The sequence below is a fragment of the Phaethon aethereus genome, assembly GCF_964289735.1.
Source record: "Phaethon aethereus genome assembly, chromosome: 8".
In the NCBI taxonomy this organism is placed as follows: Eukaryota; Metazoa; Chordata; class Aves; order Phaethontiformes; family Phaethontidae; genus Phaethon; species Phaethon aethereus.
The window spans coordinates 29,554,638-29,574,286 of record NC_138584.1 but is presented as its reverse complement, the minus strand read 5'-3'; the positions used below and the strand labels follow the sequence as shown (position 1 = coordinate 29,574,286).

The following is a 19,649-nucleotide window of genomic DNA, read 5'->3' as shown; positions in this document are numbered from 1 at the left end:
CTCTGCCCCCCAATTTCTGCTCCATCCTATGCTCCTGCCACCATTGTGTGCTAACATACCCTTGGAGGAAAGTTCCTGGAGCCTCCTTCAAATGATCAGGGTTCCAAAAAACATCTGTGGCTGCTCCTTGACAATGTCTCTTACTCCAGGGCCAGCCTAGCAAACCCTTTGTATTACAGGGCTGCCAGGGAAGCAAATGAGATCTAAAAGTTTGGGTTCTTTGTGGAGAAACCTTTGAAGAAGCTCTTAAAAGATGAAAAAAGGTGAGCTGCTGTGCACTCTCTTTTCTGAAGGACAGGGAGGATCTTGTCTACTCACATCTTCTTTCGGCCAAGTAATTTGCAGCAGGACAAAGCTCACCTTAGCCGTGCCTGCTGATGGGGAACGGAGCAAGCTGTCACCTGGTGCCTTCCCAAACTTGCTCTTCAGAAGCCAAGGTCAGAAGTCAGCTCTGGCAGGGGTGAATTCCTCTTCCATCTCTCCCAGTGCTGCCCCGAGCCCACCCTGTATTCCCCCAGCACCAGCATGGGCAGGGAGAGCAGGAGATGACACTCGCCTCCAGAAGGTGCCTCCCTCCTCTCTTTGCTGGGTGCAGCAGATTTCTATAGGTCCACCATCTTTCTGTACTCTTGCTGAAAGAACTCTGTGGGCTGGGCGTAGTCTGGTAAGAAAAGGGAAAAAAGAAGAACCTTTTCTCCAGGTTGGGTGGTTTCTTGATTTAACATTTCCCGTGTAAAAAGGGAACCAGCTATTTCAAAGGCACCATGCCAGAGAAATCTAGTGCAAGGGAGCCACCGCTCAGCCCTTTCATCCTCCCTTTTAATCTAAAACAGCGTGAAGACAGGAGCTTGCGGAGAGTCCCTGCCTTTGTAACATGTCTTACCAGTATGCTGTGGCTGGTCTGCACCACGCAGTGGCTGCCAGGGAAAACCAGAGGAGAAACAGCAGAGTTTAAGAGAAATGCGTGCCCTGACCTGCAAGGCCAAACTTTAGGGTGCATGAGGGGCCCCATCTTCCCCCAGCCCGATGTGTAACCCATGCGGTGGGGAACCCAAGCTGGTGAGGGTCCTGCAGGACCCTCTGTGAGCAGGAATCTCGGCGTTGGGGTTCTCCAGCCCTCCAGGAGCATGGTGCAGGACACTCAAAACCATCAGTTCACTTCCAGCAGGCTTGCCACAGGCAAACTATAGCAGATCAGGCACTTCAGAGCCAGGCCAGCCTGGGGAGCGACGCACTTTGTAAGGCTCAGGAGCCTGCTCCCTTCCAGACCCTCTGTTTCAAGGGATTTCCAGAGGTCACAGGAACTATGGATCACAGCGCTGGGAACCGGCCATCCCTGGCCTCCTGCTTGATCCCACCACATGGCTGCGTCACCCAGGCGAGAGAAGGAAGAACCGAGAAGCAGCAAACTGATTCAGTAAGTAACCTAAGGCATAAATAAATGCAGCTCTGTAGGTGAGATTGCTCCAAGAGGGGAAATCTGGTCTTTATAGAGTAATTAAAAACTCAGTTACTGGTGGGTATCGAGTATCCTGTTGTCACACCCAGCATTACCCATAGGGAAAATGAAGCCCTATTTTGGCCTATTGCTTTTTCGTCTCTGTTTTTGTCTTCCTTCCCCACCTTCCTCCTGTTTTTGTCCTTAAAGCATTCCCTTGTTCTCTGCATTTCATCCTGCCCTGTGGGTCTCAAGTTCAACCCTCCCAACTGGAATTTTTTCCAGTTCCTCCAGACAGTCAGTTCTACGCAAAGCTGAGTCGGTGAATCTCCAGCCCAAATGATATTCCCAGCTTTAATATCAACTTGCAAGAGCTGGACCCAGAGCTATACGCCTAGGTCCCTTTGAAAACAAGTTGGGCAAAAATATTACTTATAAAATAGAGGACATTCATAAGAAAGTTTTCTCCTAGTGTGCAGTAACTCTGCATCCCTGAAATTAGTTCTCAAAAGAAAAATATTTGGCACATATTGAGAATGAAGTTAAAACAAAATAATCTTCTCTGCAATGTGCGCCCGTAAGAGCTAGCTGAAGGTAACCAAAATAGATTAAACAAACAAAATCTCTCTTCCCTGAAGGCTGCTCAGAGAAGGAAGGTGTCAGGGACCAGGAGAGGGCATGGAAAAAGTCACCTAGAAAAGATGGACCTGGCAGAGCTTTGCTTTTATCCCAAAATGAATGCATAGGACAGCCTGAACTTGTAGTTTGTGCGGAGCAGAAGAGCTCACGTGCATCTCTAAGCTGTTGCATGCTGCCTGCGGGCTCGGGAAGGCACTGGCTGTCCCACGCTAGCCCCAGGCGATGACTGGACACCCTTAAGATCACAGCGAACGGACCTCGGACGGGCCTGCTGACAGTGGCTGGCATCTCTTTTGGCTTGCACCACTTCAAAAGGGATGCACAAAGGATGGAGTGTGGTCAGGCTGTAGTTTTGCTTTTTTCTAAATACATCTTGAGCACAATGCTGGCGTTCCCCACCGTCTTCCCATTCCTCCACACACTGCAAACACCACAGGGGCCACGGCAGGTCCTTGTGCACATCTGTGTTGCTCTTGCTTTTAAATTTTACAGTGCTGTGTCATGAATGGCATCCCTTCCATGGGACTGTTTTCTACTAAGAGGGGAAGGAATCATCCACTTCCCTTTCTCAGTTGGTTCCCAGGGCTAATCTGTAACGACGGAAGTGGATCTTGCTGACTTGCCATCCTCAGAGTAGAACTGCCATCGCTACAGAGCAGTTCACTTTCAGACAGCAATTGTCCCCAGTCGTTACCCACACCATCCATCTCAAACAATCTGGGTGATTCCTAGACCTGCCTTGCAAACCAACACACAGCACGGCACAAACTGTCCGTGTGTTCAGATAAGCCAAAAGTTCTGCGACTCTGTCTGACCTGTATGGGAAACTTCTCAGGCCTGGCTTTCATTAAAACCAGAAGGTCCTCATTTTCAGGGTTTTTGCTTCTCACACATTACCTAAATAGAGAAAACACAGCCCAGCACCAGGAACAGGAAGCTGAAAATAAATACTGCAGGTCTTGGCATTGTAGCTCTGGAAGCAAAACCTAGGTCATTCATTGATCCTCAACCCCTTCCATGACAGTCCAGGATACGTGAATTCAATTACAGCTGTGCAGTTTGAAGTTACTTAAGTGGGAAATGGAGCTGATTGATTACTTGTAAGAAATAAATTGAGGGTTTTCACGTCTCTTGCTAAAGTCTGGTCAACAAGTGTTAAGTCTTTATTGATGTATTATCCATATAGTCACCGCTCATGTATCCGCCAGTCTCTGTCTCATACTGTCTCCAACACATCTAACCTTAACTTTCTGCAGATGCAATGCCTGTATGCCAGCGCATCGCTGTTTTCAGAAAAGCCAGCTGTTTGAAGGTACTGTCACACTATGTACAGAAAAAAATGGTCTTACATTGGCCCAAGCAAACAAAACAGGATTTAGATGTTTGTAAGAGAAGCTGCAATTATCTAAAGAAATTTAGGCAGTTCGACACCTTGGGTAAGTTTTACGTGTTTCATTAGCTTTTAGCATCCAGAGAAGAAAAAAGTATTTAGCAGGTCCACATAATAACACTCAGTCCTCTTTTAGGATGAAGACTAATTCATAGTTTTTCCACTGCATTATTTGTCCTTAATTGACTCTTCTGAAATAAGAGTGTTGACCACGACTGATCAAAAGACACTTCCTTACAGTATATTAGACTTCAATTCCCATAACTATGAATAGGCAGGTTTCACTCATCCCTGTATTTGGTTCTCTCTCTCTGGCTCTCAAATACTCTCCCCGTATTTGGTCCCTTGTTTTATGTACACACACAGAACAGAGAGCACTTTATCACCTACCAGTAGAGAAACACTGTGCCTGTCACAGCTTTAATTATAGCTTATGGAGAGAAAGATGACTTGTGGCACTAAAGAAATCAGAGCAAATATGAGAAACGAGATTTCCAGTTTTTAGTAACTGGAAGGAATTAGAACTATTGTTTGCCACTTAAACTTGTTCACACAATCATTCTGAACCATGTTGCTTTTGGAGGAAAAAAGCCTTCAAAAGGAGTATTTTGCTTATAATCTAATTTTATTTAGAAAATTCATTTCAAGTTTTTTTTCATGTTACAGTAAGAACAAGCACCACATTTAAATCATGAGTGAGGTATGGAAGTCTGAGCGAGCTGCTCATTAAACAGCAAGGCATTAGATAGCACCTCTACTCCAGGGCATTTTGATTTTCCCCCCGAGCTTTAGGAAATACCCACAACTGCAGGATGATGGAGCCTATGGAATGGTGGATAGCAAGTTACTAAAAGCCATTTTGCATCCAACTCTGGAATGCAGCAAAGGCAAATCACCTGCCTTGGCCAAACAGCTAGCTCCTGCCACAGGCAGGGCCCACCTGCAGCAGATGTGGCTGATTTAGGGTTAACTAGAGTTTGCAGTTATCCTCCAGGAATTTCCTTCCATGGACCAATTACCCTGAATTCCCAGTATTTCCTACCAACACAGCACAGAGCTACTCCTTTATGTTATTCAGCTGATTACAACTGAACATCCACATCAGGGATGGAACCAAACTGAGGTACGATAAATGGGCAGAAGTGAGAAACAGGTGAAACAGAGATGGCTCTGTAGCAGGAAAACACAGAGTAGAAGAAACTTTTCTTGCAACAAGCCCACACAGATTTCCACCAAGTCAGATTTACAGCACCATTTTTATCACTAGTAGTTCTTGTCTTCAGCAGCCCTGCTCAGAGTGGTGCCAAGTGAGTCACACTGTCAGCACCTCTGCACTCCCCTCACGACAGAAAGAGCTCCCAGTTCCACAGAGATGTAGGCGCATGAAGTTCTCACTCAGGATTAAGCACTTCACTTTTTATGGCTCTGTACAAATGCAGGGACAGTGAGCGTGCCAGCCTTGACTTCTGCTCGGATTTCAGGTTTGTGCTTTAATGAGAAGACAAGAGCTCGCACCATTCTGCGATACGGTGCACTAATGAGACGGGAAGAGAGATGAAAAGCTTCTCGCTCAATATTTTCAGCCAGTGGGTGATCAATCTGAAAACAGAAAAGTATAAAATTAGATCTTTACATTTAATAAGGAGACCAACTGATTGAAATTGGAGTTTGGTGCTTCTCAGTGTTTCTTCACTAATCAGCTTAGATTCAAGGAAATCTACTTCCCATTACAAGTGTAACAGGAAGAGCAATTTAATTCCACCCTAGCAATTAAGGAACAAGACAACGTGGTCAGTAGCAGGAACATATCCACATCTCCAGCTGGGTGGTAGTACTGCGCCTTCACAACAGGAAACTAATCTGCAACTAGCTTTGGGTATCAAGCTCAACTGCAATTATAAGGTACGTTGTACTGTCTCCGTAAAGCTCACTTTTGATCTTGCTGATATAAAGCACCTTGGATACTATTTTAAACTTGATTCCAACAGCAACTCTAAGACACGCCAAACACTTGGCAACTCTGCCTGGTGCTATAAAGGGAAATGTGGGCTCTCAGTGTGTAGAAAGAGGTGTAATTAAGGATGCAGAAAAGGATTTGCTAAATGTTAATTATGTAGTTATTGCTTCAACATGTGCCAAAACCTGTAATTTAGCAGAGCTTAGAAAAAAATCCCCCACCCATCAAGAAATGGTTTTAATTTCACTTCTGGCTTTTGTGATGGGGAATCTCCCATGCTTTGCATGCAGGAGATTCCAGTGTGCCAAGTAGTATTCCTCCAAGTCCTTTGCCCACTCTGTTTTTGCTACCCATCACTAAATTGCCCCTCAGCTGGGCAGCACTAGGAGACCCTTAGATCCATTCAGCCCCAGCTTCTCTTCTCCTTTTGTCAGCCTCTCAGGTGTCCCTCCTCCCCATTTGCTGGACCTCTGTGGCACCCCTACCTATATACGCCATTCCTCGGCTACCGGAAGCTCTACTTGCACATACGGTGGTAGGTGCAAGCTAGAAGAGTATTTTTCCTTGCTGTGCTTCCGGGTGACTCCTGTTCAGAGGCAATGCTGTTTTACCATAGGTGGTACCATAGCCTTTATGTCCCATAGGTTCAGACTTTACTACCAGTCTTATCACCATGCACAGATGTGCTTTCCAAGAACTAAGCTTGACCCAGCAGCCTGGCAAAGGTGAGCCCCCCCCTTTCTGAGGCATTCCCGCTGCAAACCATCCTTTTGTGCTGCCTCAGTCCAGATGGACTGGAAGTTGGAGAAGTTGTTCTCACAGCTAGCAAACACACAACTTTGAAGCTCTTGAGTGCTTATCACTTGACTTGCCATTTAAAGGATAATTAATGAATAAATTTAAAAGGATAATTATTATGGCATTTCATAGACCAAGCAAACTAGTCATTAAGCCTTACAGCAAAGCCCTGTTCATTTACTTAAAAATACCTGAGGGATCTGGTATTTATCACCACTTTATATACTGTCAACCTTGCCTCTCTGTTTTTGCAATAGATTTAAATTTACAAATGTTTAATTACTTAAATATGAAACACCCAAAAGGTCCCAGTGTTGCTTTCACAGCTGTTAAGTAGTAGGAAAAACTTAATGTTTTATTAACTTCCTTCTTCTCCTGTACAGCCCAACTGCAGTAGATATGCAACTATTCTGTTGACCTGTTATGTAAATGAGAGCAAATACACCCCACTTACTTAAAATTAGCACGTTTCCTTGGTTAACAACCAAAAAAAAAAATTACCTACCTTGAAAACAAAGCTACTTATAAATAGGGACGTGCAGTGAATCACTGAAAATAGGTACAGACCATCTGGTCTTGTCCCCACTCTGCAGGCAGGACAGTGTTACAGTAGCTATGGATGAACTGGGTTTCTTTAACTTGTTCCTACACGAAGTAACGCTTTGAGCCAAGGACAAATGGATCTGAACGCTACCTCTAGATCCAGGGCTTCACAAAGCAGCTTCCGCGCGTTCTTTCTGAAAGCCTCAGTCTTGGGATCGCTCCTGACCTCTATTGAGGGCTTGTTTGAATGGTCTTTGATGAAAGTTCGCCACTCTGTGTAAATATCTTTGGCAAGGCAGGCCACATCGTGATCTGAATGTTTGCGCATCTTATTCACTGTATGACCTGGAAAACAGCAACAGTTCCTTCAGCTTTGTTAAGTGGACAAAACATAATGGATATCAGTGATTTTTGCCTGAGCAATTAGGCAAAGGAATTGACCTGTATGTGTGAAAATTACCTTCCCACGTCACCAAGGCGTGGAGAGTCACTTATGTAATACAGGGCTACGTTAATTTTCTACACAGATACTAGATCGTAAGATTGGCCTACAGAGAATGCTGTTTTTAAACTGAAAACCCCTTTAAGGAAGCAGATGTTGCTGCTGATGGCTACAGCATTTTTAGACACAAACATCACGGTGACTCCAAGCAGAGTCTTTCCAATCGACAGGGCCTGCCAGTGCAAAACGGGCTTTTCTCTGAGAGAAGACAAAAGGGACCTTCTTCCAGCAGGGTATTCCTCTCTGACCACTAGCGCTGTTGGCCAGGAGATGTCACTGTTAGGCTTCGGTGGCTCTTCCAGCCCAGCCGCGTTCAGGCAGGCACTGGGAAAAATGTCGGGGAAAACCTTAATTAGCTGAACATGGCAAATGAAATGACAATTCAGAAGTAAGGGGAAAGGGGCAAATCGCATCTCCTTTTCTAAGGCAAGGGAGAGGCTCTTTCAATAGAGACGCAGCTGCTCTAATGGCAGACAAAGGCCAGCACGACCATCTCTTGCGTGAGGATGCTCTCAGACTGGAAAGGTAGGGACCATGTGGTCCCACATTATCCCTCCCCCAAGTCCTATGGCAAAGAGTCAGACATCGGGCTGTGTTATTTGCATGGAGCTGCCCATCTGCTTGGGATTTCTCAGTGTGAGGATGCAGTAAGCACTTCTGGGCCAATCTGAGGAGAATTTCTCACGTGTTCAGAGGATTCAGCCAGGTCAAATAGATGAGCCATGTCTTGGATAGCAAGAGAGCACTCTGCCATGCCCCTGACAGATTGCAGGAGACAGAATAACACACACAGGTGCCCAAGAAGAGCTCTTCAAAAATTTGATGGCAGAAGGGGCAATGCAGTATTTGATTATAAGCAGGCAACCTGGGAGGAATTAGGGGATAGCTGACACTGTCAGTACAACTGCTGAAAACTGCAGACTGAATACCAACAATTTTTTATTCAATGATTGGATAAACCTTTTGAGACCACAACTGCACTAATTCCTTAAAAGGCTTGCAAAGTAGTCTCTTTTGTACCGACAAACCAAGCAGACACAAGGCAGTCTAATATTCACAATCTTGATCAGACAAGATGTACCTATTTTTGTGGAAAGTAACACTTCCTTGGAAGGTATTTTCTTCTTCAGCTCCTCCAAAGCTTCAATCAGATTCTCTTTTGGTTGCCCAGGAAGCTCAAGCATAGATTTCCATCTTTTTATGTCTTCCACAACCACAACTCTCTGTGAAAGAGAAAAGCCATTAGGAAAGCAGAATATTCTTATTATAAATAAGGACACTGGCTTTACCTCAGCTAATGGGGCTATTATCAACACATGAATTATTGATTATGGTATGAACCAGAGCACAGAATACTTGGTATTTGCTTGAGATTAGCACCCTACTGCAAATCAAGACATTAGTAACTATAAAGCAAAGCAAGATGCTTAACCTTGATCTGTCAAACATCTGTCAAACTTAGGGCACATAATGGCAAATGTCTGCTAGAAGTGCTCTGAACTTAAGGAGTCCACTGTATAAATGTCTCAATAGAAAAAGGGATTAAGAGGGAGTCAGCTAATTATCCTTAGCAGCCTTGTGGAATCTGAATCCTGCTCAGATTGGCTTTAAATTTAAGATAATGCCAGCAAGGAGAGACACAAATCATTAAGGAACATGAACATAAACTCATGTACACTGGGCATTGGCAGTGTTTTTTACCCTGCCACAGACATTGACAGAACAGACTGCAAACAGCACAAGTCTCATTTTGGATGTAAGGCATCTTGCAAAGATTCAGCAACAGACTGCTGTGGTGCTTCACGCACCATTCTTTTGCTTTCTGCCTTATGTTAATAAGCTCTTTAGTGCAGCAAATGTTTTCCTGTTGTGTTTCTACAAAGAGGTAGCAAAGAGAGGCTCAGCTCTTACGCAGGTCTTGCATAGGACCACCATGCAACCAACTGAAGGGCTCTCCTTGCTGGGGACAGAAGTGAGCCCGCTGGCAATATTGGAGCTGGTGCTGTTGTCACCTGGCTGTACTCAAAATGTGTGCCCAGCCTGACCCTACATCACACCAAATGGGCAGGAAGGAGCCAAATTATAACCCACCTCGGTTTAGGAAACCCCTTTCAATGCAGCAGAGCCCTCTGCACCTTTCTAACTTCACTTCTGTGTCCTCTGTGAGGATGCCACCTCAACGCTGCAAAGATTTCGGTGAAGAACTGGAACCACAGGTGGATCCCTAGGTGGGCACAGAGCGACTGCTGGGAAGGTGTGCTGAGATTAGCACCTTCTCTAATAGGAGGACATCAGTTTGGGCTTAATTTACAAAACGTTCCTCCCGCTGTCAACCAATGCTGCTCAGCTCCGTGCAGAGGCAGGATGGCAGCCTGGCAAAGGCCTGATACCCCTTCTTCTGCCCGAGGTGCCTCAGGGCCAGCCTGGCTCCTCCTGGGGTGCTCCCGCCACCCTTGCACACACCTCTGGGGAACAGCGCAGTCCCACCCCAGCGCAAGGCCGGGGGAAGGACTCACCTCGTGCGCTCGAAGACAGCAGGGCCGCGGTAGCACCCGGGGCCGCGGAGTGAAGACCTCCCCTCAGGCCCGGGGGGCCGGGGCAAGCCGTCCCCTACACCCACCCCCCGCTCCGAGTGCCGGCGCCCGGCGGTGACCTGCCTTGAGGGACTCGAGGGTGGCCTGCCGGTAGGCGCGGGGGGCCGGCCCGGCCCGGCGGGGGCTCTCGGGGCAGCGGGCCCTGCGCACCACGAATCGGTCCATCCTCCCGCCCCGCCGCCCGGGGGCGGTGCCCCCTCGCTCGCCCTCCCGGAAGTCGCTGCCCCGCCCTTTCCGCCGTGTAGTTCCCACTGGAGGTGAGGCCCTATGGGATGGCTGGGGCTGCCCCGCGGTACGGACTACGTCTCCCAGCAGGCCTCGCGCGGAGGAGGGGAGCGGGTTAATCTCGCAAGAGTCCCCCGGCGCCCGCTGGCGTCAGTGGGGGCCTGCGGGAGGAGGAAGATGGCGGCGCGGCGGGGCGGCCTTCTCTGCCTGCCTCTCGCCCTGGCGCTCCTGGCGGGCGGCAGCAGCGCTCGGGCGGCCGGGCCGTTGCCTGCCGCCTCGTCCGAGGCCTTTGACTCCGTGCTGGGCAACACGGCGTCGTGTCACCGCGCCTGCCAGCTGACCTACTCCCTGCACACCTACCCCAAGGTACGGGCGGGCCCTGCCTCACGGCTCCCCGCGGCGGCACTCGGCGGGGCGTCAGCCCCTCTTCCTTTGTCCCTCGCCTGGGAGCCGTGCTGCGGGGCTGCCGGGCAGCACGGCCCCGGCCTCCCCGGCGCGGCCGTCCCCTGGCCTCTCGCTTGCCCCTCTGTCCCTGCAGCCCCATCTCGTGTCTTTTTCTTTCTTGTGCTCCAGAGTGGCAGGACATACACGGGATTTTCTCGGGCAGGAGCCCTTTTGGAAACATGTCCCCGTGCGTGTTTTCTCAAGCAGTGTTGGACGTGTCTTTAAGTAAACATAAACGTGAAAGAAGCTCACGCTGCCAGCGCTGAGGTGCAGTCAGCAGCCTGCTGCGGTTCTTCTGTGGTGTGTCTCATCTGGCCGAGATTTTCGTCCCCTCAAAGCAGAGAATGCAGTGGCTTTTCTAAAGATAGATACTTCCATTTTGAAAATAGATGGTTAGGCTGCAGCTTGCCAAAGAAACGCCACTTTCAAAGTATAGCTTTGTTAGTGGTGGGTACTTTTGTGGGTTTTGGGGGATTTGCTGCGTTTTTCCTCCTGTCCCTAAAGAGGCAGCTGTAATTTGACTTAGGCTATTCCATATTTTGGGGCACTAAAACAGTGCCATGTTCGTGACAGGCCAGAGATCCTGAGTCAGGGCACCGGTGTGACACTGGATGTTAAAGGATGAAGCGTAAATGATTAGTAGCTTGTCAGAACCTTCAACTTTCATTTTGATTGACTTGCACAGAATTTTTTTTTAATCTCATGATAAAAATATTGAAATAGTGTCTAATGGGAATGTAATACCATACGCCAGAGTTTGCTGTTGGTTCAAAGCTTTGTACAGCTTTGAACTACTGCCTTGAATTTGGAAAATCTAGTACCAAAAATCTCTTCTTTCCTGGTTCTTTCTTGGCAATATACTTCATTATCAGCTGCAGCTGTGTAGCAGGTTGAACTCTAAATGATGGGAGCTCTTACCCCATCTTTGAGATTTCATGCGGGGGCAGCAGGCAAATGGAAGCAGTGACAATGTTAGGTAATAAGGCTTTGTCTGCTTTCGTCTGGGACTTAAATCGGATTTTGTGACTCTGTAGCTGATATTGGTATCCCCAGAGAGAAAAGTAACAGGGAGCTGTGTGGAATACAAGTAAACTTACATCTGTGCTTATGGCATGTTTTGGTGCCTACATGTGATGATAGTGAAGAGAAAGAACTAAACCTGAGAAATTAGGACTAAACGTTATCCAAATATATTTCCATACTGTTTTGGCGCAATGCTCTTGTTTCTGTTATAGGACTCTTTCACGTTCAAGGAAGGCTGGTATTTCTGTGATTTTTACTGTACTTTCGAATTCTTTGTTGTGTGTTGTTGGAGCTGTCAAATAATACATTCATCTCTTCCTTTGCATTTAGTCTTTGTTCGTTTGTCACAAAACTATCAGTTGTATTGAAGGAAATTGTTTTAGTTGTCATTGGAAAATAAGACAAGCTTCATTGAGACTTCTGTGAAAGACTGCTATAGAAATCTGTCTGCTAAAGCTGATTGTGTCTGGATATCAAATTACAAAACGTGTTTTCTGCAACAGCATAACTATTTTAGCCACCTTGTCAGTGTTGTTAGAGTTAAGTTTTAACTTACATTCATAGTTTTCTACTTTTGTGCCTTTAAAGCATGTGAACTTGTGCTCTCAGAGACAAAAAACGGCCAGTTAATTTACAGTAGGTTATACAGAAGGTGTGGTATGTTTGTTTTTTGTCAGACTAATTCAGAGTCTGTTTTGCACTTGTACAGCAACTGGCTGCAGTCATTTGAGTGGTTATGTGATTAGTGGGTTTGATAGGTCTGATTCATGATAGGGTGTGATCCTACGTAGGAGTCCTCACATAATAGAGGCTGTCTTTAGTTCTGCAACGTGGAGAGTGCTGTGTGTGGAAAGTGCGCGTCCATCCCTTTGGTATTGTGGACGGAAGAAATACTAGGTGTAGGTTTCCTATATTTGCATCATTTTAATAGTTGCAGTGAGGAAGCACTTTTCCCCTTCAGTTCAATACAATAAAGAAAAATGTGTGTTTGTGGAACTGGTTTGGCCAGTTACCAGTACCCCAGCTGACTACTTCAGTACATCAGAAGATAATCTCTTATTTTGACAATTTTGTAGTTCAGATCAGAATCTGGTAGATACAGGATAATATGATGTCAAGATGAGTCTCTTTTTGCCCTCTCCTGTTGGGGCCTACTGTTTAAGTTCTGAGATGGAAGACTCTCTATTCTTTGTAGGGTTAAATGTCAGTAAATCTTTTACAGCTGTATCTCCTTATTTTTAAAAGCAATGCTTTTTTAAAAAAAATGCAGTGTAACTTTGCTTGTGAGTTGTAGGAATTACAAAATAGAATTTGCTGCTCCAGGTCTGCCCCACCACAGAATGAAGGGCTCTGAAATAAATCAATAGTTATACTACAATGTTAACGAGCTGTAGCTTGGTTTCATTTCAGATGAACCAGTGTCATGTTTAGCTGGCTTCTGGGTCTAGAGGAGGGAAAGAGGATGGTGCTCTGGTGGGTGGCTTTTTATAGCACTTCCCCCCAAAAAATTGTTTTCTTACAATTTATTCTTGAATGGAGGGATGCAAGCCTTTTCTTGTGCCTTCCTAGGAAGAGGAACTGTACGCGTGCCAGCGAGGCTGCAGACTGTTTTCCATTTGTCAGTTTGTGGACGATGGCATTGATTTGAATCGAACCAAACTGGAATGCGACTCTGGTAAGACTTCAGTACTCCTTCAACATCCCGTAATGTGGAGGCATAACAGAGGAGAGAGCAGGAACATCTGAAAGGGTGTTGTTAAATTGGTGGGATTGCTTCAGTTGCTTTCTGGTTTTGTTTAACAACTTAAAGTTTACGTACAGGATATATTTAAAAAAAAAAAAATCTTAGGGAAAGGTTTCCTGTTTTCTGTGAGTTCCTCCCTTACCTGTTCCTTAGTGTGGCTATTTTCCTGAGTTTCCTAAGTATCATCAGTCTCTGTAAATAAATTAGAAATACTTCATTTTACTGTAAACACTTTGTTGTAGAAAACAAAATGTCTGGGGGAAAAATCCAGTCAAATTAACACTTTTCCTTTAATAATTTCATTAAACAATCAGTCCTACTTACAATTCCTGACAAACTTATATATATAAGTGAATTGTTCAGACAGAGTAAGAACACAGATCTTAATATGCTGTCTGCCTTGTAACTTGTGGCCTAGGCTACATCCTGAGGTTTACCTACAGCTAAACGCTTGGGAATGAGGTACATGTTTTGTTTGAAATAGGCCATTAAACACCGGTGACTAATTCTCTCAGATTATCTGTGTTAGAGGAAAAATGTCACAGTGAACATGAACTATGTGTACAATAGAATCATAGAATGGATTGGGTTGAGAGGGACCTTAAAGATCATCTAGTTCCAAGCCCCCTGCCACAGGCAGGGACACCTCCCACTAGACCAGGTTGCTCAAAGCCCCATCTACCCTGGCCTTGAACAATTTCCAGGAATGGGGCATCCACAGCTTCTGTGGGCAACCTGTTCCAGTGCCTCACCACCCTCATAGTGAAGAGTCTCTTCCTTATACCTAATGTAGATCTACGCTCTTTATAGGCCAATTGACACTGGTTTTGGAATTGTATAGAACTTTCATCCAATAATATTGAGGCAGCTGATTCACAGTTTTATTTAGAGATTAAGTGGGCCATAACCACCCAAAGGAGAAAAGGTAGGAGCTCTCTGTCTACATTTCCAATACAAATAAGCACCAAGCCAGCACTCAAAGGAAGCTTTTATCCTTTCAGTAGCTCATAAAAACAAGAGGGCTAGTGGCTAGCCCAGAGAGCTGATGGAAGGTATACAAGTAGAAAGCCTGACATGCAAAGATGCTAATGTGATACAAAACCGCATTAAATGCTCTAGAAATGGGCTAATGCTCTAGTCTGTCATACATTGCGTATAGCTGTGATACAGCATGTCAATCTAATTGTCAAACCACACATGAAAGAGTGCCATAAAAAAGAGTAATGTAGCAATAGACCACATGTAGAGGTAATTGAACAGTTGCTTACTTTCTGGTTTAACTCTCCTTCCCGAGGCTGTTGTCTTTTGCCAGCTTATGTTCTGTAATCTGTTACACTGGTTGGTGCCTTGACTATTCTGTGCTTGGCAAGATACATCTTGGCTGATGTGCTCAACTGTGTCTTCTGATGTTTCTTTCTGCCTACAAACACTAGTTTGGTGGCAGTTTTACCACAGAATTGCTGTTCAGGTGCTTTGAGCTGCATACTCAAATGTTTAGCTGCTGATTCCATGCTGTTCTTAGCCTTTATGATGGTCCATTTGTTCCTGTGGAAAACTGGGAGAGCTACTGTCTGTTGCTACTTTGAGTCTTCAGTTCTGGTAGTACTGCAACATTGTCCACCTAAGCTTTAGTGTTTTGGGGAAGAGGTATGCCCATGTATTGTCTGCCCACTATCTCCGTGGGCAGAATAATTTTTTGGTTTTATGGTCTATAGTGAACAAAGAGTTGGCTTAACTTTTCATTAAAAAAATGATTCAATAATACTTTCAATGCAGTTTCTGCACTCCTCACATTAGCAGGAAAATGCTCCTTTGGTTTTCCTGTCATACCATGACTTCTGCTGTTACCTCTAAGGGATTTAATGGACTGATGGTCTCTTTATTCTTTTTAGGATCCTAACTCTGTTCTCTGAGGTAAAAACACGTTTTATGTGATAGAGGAAAAACCATAGTGGTAGTGGGAGGACCAATGAAAACTTGCATCCCTGAGTTTGTCCAGGGTAACATTTCTGATGAGTTGCTCTGATTGCATTCAGATTTCAGCTACCTCATCTGTCTAAGCTCTGATTCCTTAACTTTCCTTAGACCTCAGAGCAAATGCTATCCTTGGAGTGATTGCCATATCTTTCCCTGCAAATGGGATTGTCAGTCTTTTAACTGCTGCTTTGTTTCTGATCCAACTTATACTGAAAATGTTTTCTTAACTGAAATGCAGAATTTATCTTCTCATTTGGGGAACTTCTTTCCTGCAGCCTGCACTGAAGCATACTCCCAATCTGATGAACAATATGCTTGCCATCTTGGATGCCAGAACCAATTGCCATTTGCTGAGTTAAGGCAAGAGCAAGTACGTAGATGACAAGTTTTTCAAATACCACCTACTTGTTTTCTGTTCAGTGTGTCTTCTCTTTTTTTAAATTTATTCAAATGGAAGATAAATCTTCCTAAGGACTGAAATCTAGACACGGGGGCAAGTGGTGAGCAAGAACATGACTTCTGCCCTTTTCATGTAAAAACAAATGAAAAACCAGTTAACGTTATGCTTGCAGTTAATGTCCCTGATGCCAAGAATTCATCTCCTTTTTCCTCTGACACTGGTGAGATCATTCTGGAGCGACATGATGGATTCAGCTCAGAGCTTCATAACATCCTCATGGACTTTCTACCTTCAAGCAGATGATGGCAAAATTGTCATATTCCAGGTGCTTGCTTTTTTCGTTGAGGTTAAGGTGTTCTGCTTAGAACAGCTTTAGCTAAGGCTGCTAAATATTTAACTCTGCTCCTTCCAGTCTCAGAAAAGACTATGGAGCACCATTGGAAGTTGTTTTTTTAATAGTATTTCACTACCTTTAGGGCCACTGCAGGGGGAAAAAAAAATTAAAATCAAACTTGTGTGAATGGTGTGCATATCTTAAGGTTAGCTTCTATATTAGGTCTGAAAATGTAAATGATCAAAATCAGTGGAAGCCTGTTAGCAGGATCTCCTAACTCCTTATTTTGTTTTAGTCAAAGCCTGAAGTACAGTATGTTCCACAGCTTGATCAGGAAACTGGAGATACAAGAGGATCCTTGTCACCAAGTAAAACAGCCTGTAAGTTGTTCTTTGTGCTTTGGAAGAGCAAATGCAAATGTTCCCTGTCACGCAAGAAAAAAATAAAAAATGAAGTTGCAGGTGGCACATGAAAGCAAATTTTTAGAAAGCTGAAATACAATTGTTTGCCGTGTAGACTGCACTGTGTACACTGAGCAAAGTCTGTGGTAGAAGCCAAGCTCTGCCGGAAATAGAAACATGCAAGCTAGGGCCATTTTAAAATCTTCCTTTTCTACTGTCTGTACAGACAAACTGTATGGCATTTGGGTCTTCTATTGCTTTCCTGACTGCTGTTTCTGCTGTTGTATTTCAGCAGACCTGCATCCAGGAAGCTTGCCGACATATCGAGGACTTTTTGAAGAGCAAGAAAATGACAGCTTTTTCAAGTGTCTTTCCATGTACGTGTATTCTTGAATGTCTGTACCTAGTAAGGAGGATAACGGCCTTTCCTGTATGTGTATGGGGGCACTGTTGCAAGATTTCAAAGTCTGCAAGTCTGTTAAGTTCAGGATGCATAGCAGTTAAAATTGTGTATCAGACTGCTTGTTATCTCTACTTTTCTGTGCTGGCCCCATGTTACTTGCAGGTTATCCTGCCAACTTTGATTCCCCCTTTCCACTTCAAGTGAACATCATATTGGTAGTTTCCTACACTGTTTTTTGAGTGTGTTCTGTGAGCTGTTTAATCAATACTGTGTTTTGCCTGTTCTTTAGTTCTGGATATGTTTCAGGGCAAAGCACTTGTTTTGCATTTTGTTTTGGGATTGTCTAATACAAAACACACTGTCATTTCCAGGCTGAAAATACCCAGTATATCTTTATTAAAGCTTTGCTCAAGATCAGCATGTTAGTTCTTCTTTCCCTTACCCTGATTACTTTCTCCTTAAAAGTTTACACACGAAGGATCAGTGAATCGCACTCTAAATGCATAACAGAAAGATCTGTTTTAAAAACGGGAAATGGGAGGATGGTTAAGGCCCAATAAACAGAATCCAGCAAGTCTTTCGTGTCTTTCAAGTCAGATACTAAATAGGCATTAGAATAGTGAGGAGTCTGAAGTGGGCTATGTAGCTGGAGGAGCTAGAGACTCATGAATCAGCAGGAAATGCAGTCAAAATTGAGCCAAACGTTTTAGAGGGTCCATTGTCTTAATTCAGTATATGAAATGTAGTAACATTCTTTTCATTTCAGAAATTCCAGTTGGATTTTAACCACTACGCTCGTCCTGTCAGTGTTGGTGCTGCTCTGGATTTGTTGCGCAACTGTAGCTACAGCTGTGGAGCAGTATGTTCCATCTGAGGTAATGCCTATTTTATAACTTAGAATATTTTGAACTTATTCATTATACTACTTTTATGTTACAGCTGTCAAGAGACTAAGAAACATTTGAGGGAAGATTCAACTAGAAAGAGGTTTTTTATTTTGTGAATGTGGTTAGTAAACCAATTTTGTTACTTAGATGATGATTTTATAGCTGAACAGTTCTTGCTTATTCCTGTGGCTGATTGGTGCTCTGAGCCTTACTCAGCCCAGATATGATGTCTTTTGGTCTGTAGCGCTCTCCTCTTGACAACCTTCAGATTACTTTTAACTAATGGAGGCTACTTCTAATTTCTGTGGGAATAAAGCTATGCTGAGAGTTGGATGGTGTAGGTGGAACCCAGTACGGGTCGAATCCAGGAGGATCAATAGTGAGAACAGAAGTGACAAGGTATTATCGGTGAGCGCAGAGAGTCTGATCAGAGGGAACTGGCTGAACTAGCATCCCTAGTGCCCAGAGGGATCCCACGCCTCTGAAATAAGCCACGCGCACAGTATTTGCAAAGTAAAGGAGCTTTCACAAGCACTGCATCTGCTGTTGTTCTGGCAGATTTAATACATTTCTTTTGGACTCAAGTCTAGTTCCAGCCATGAATTTCAGATGTTACAGAAAGCCTGGGTTAACTTGTGTTAAAGGGCTGCAGCCATCGGAACCAGGAATGTAGTTGCATAACGAAATGCATTTTATTCACAGTATGGAGAGTCTTTGTCTTAAAGTAAATTGTTTAAATATTTCAGAAGCTGAGCATCTATGGAGATTTGGAATACATGAATGAACAAAAACTGAACAGATATCCATCCTCTGCGCTTGTTGTGGTTAGATGCAAGACTGAGGAACCTGAAGAAGCAGGACCTCTTCCTACAAAAGTCAATCTGGCTCAATCAGCAATTTAAATAAGTCTCCATTGGATCCAATAGACTAATTCTAACAGAGCTAGCAACTCCTGATCGTTTGTGGTGGTTCTTCAGATAAGAAGCTTAGCAGCCAGTCTTTAAATGCAAATAAAGTTACAGAATCAACAAATGCTACAGGATTTTGTTTTCAACTAGTAGTAAAGATTCAGACATCTTGAATTTATGTTCGTTTCCAGACATAATCACTTTTCACTGGTGTTTGCTGTGTGTCTTTCTGCTTACAAAAGCTGTAAGCATGCTTTCCATACTTCTGCCATGACACTTTCAAACTTATTTGTGTGTTCCAGGATGTAATGTGTACATTCAGAGTTAGCTTTGTAAAGGTATAAGAAATTTTAAGTAGGCAGGAGATGCCTTTTTAGTGTTGCACTTTCTGTTGTAGCTAAGAGAAAATATTATAAAATTATCTTCTGAATTTTTTTACTCATTAATGCCATGCACAAGCAACCCTGTCTCCAAAAACAGAAATATATTTTTTTCTACAGTGTGTCAATATCCAAGGTGGAAAGCATTTGTGAGGTACTGTAGGCTAGAACTCAGTTTGTGAAAGAGGGAAACTTTGGTAAAGCTTATGGACATGTCCCTTCACACACAGAACATAACATGGTCAATTATTTTGTCAAACTTTAGCCTTTAAGTCTTAAATTGCTTGTAAAGTTAGCACCTGTGTTTTCTGAAGAAATTCTACTTTCTGTTCTTGATTAACTAGTCTTGTAACTTCATTTACAGAAACAAGTTGATTCCTGAGAAATGACAACAGACAAATAAAATTGTATAGAAAATGTTGACTGTATAGCTTTTTGCTATGTGTAGTTATTGACCATAAGATTCAGTATGAAATCCTGTCTGTAGCATTCCTCTCATGGGCAACATGACCCGATTTTACTACACAATTCAATAGCCACAGCAAACAATGTCTCTCAGATTTCTAATATCTTTTTTGCAGCTCTCTTCTTTGAGGCGATTACTGTATGCGTTTGTCATATCCCTTGTCAATCCCCTAGCATTGACAAGTTGGGGATGTGTG

General features: G+C 44.1%; 2 protein-coding genes across 2 annotated transcripts; one reads left to right on the top strand and one right to left on the bottom strand.

Moving 5' to 3' along the window:
• Positions 1–4,877: 4,877 nt before the first annotated feature.
• TCEANC2 (transcription elongation factor A N-terminal and central domain containing 2) lies at positions 4,878–10,056 on the bottom strand (the record flags this gene model as incomplete). The annotated part of the gene is made up of 4 exons (XM_082002821.1): positions 9,925–10,056; positions 8,349–8,490; positions 6,917–7,110; positions 4,878–5,066 (listed from the first exon to the last, which is right to left on the bottom strand). The coding sequence occupies exons 1-4, from the start codon at positions 10,024–10,026 to the stop codon at positions 4,878–4,880; spliced, it is 627 nt and encodes a 208-aa protein (XP_081858947.1). The 5' UTR covers positions 10,027–10,056.
• Positions 10,057–10,128: 72 nt separating this feature from the next.
• On the top strand, positions 10,129–18,688 carry TMEM59 (transmembrane protein 59; the record flags this gene model as incomplete). Its single annotated transcript, XM_082002819.1, has 8 exons — positions 10,129–10,452; positions 13,123–13,228; positions 15,550–15,644; positions 15,847–15,999; positions 16,304–16,388; positions 16,702–16,786; positions 17,579–17,687; positions 18,446–18,688. The coding sequence occupies 8 exons, from the start codon at positions 10,129–10,131 to the stop codon at positions 18,599–18,601; spliced, it is 1,113 nt and encodes a 370-aa protein (XP_081858945.1). The 3' UTR covers positions 18,602–18,688.
• Positions 18,689–19,649: the final 961 nt, after the last annotated feature.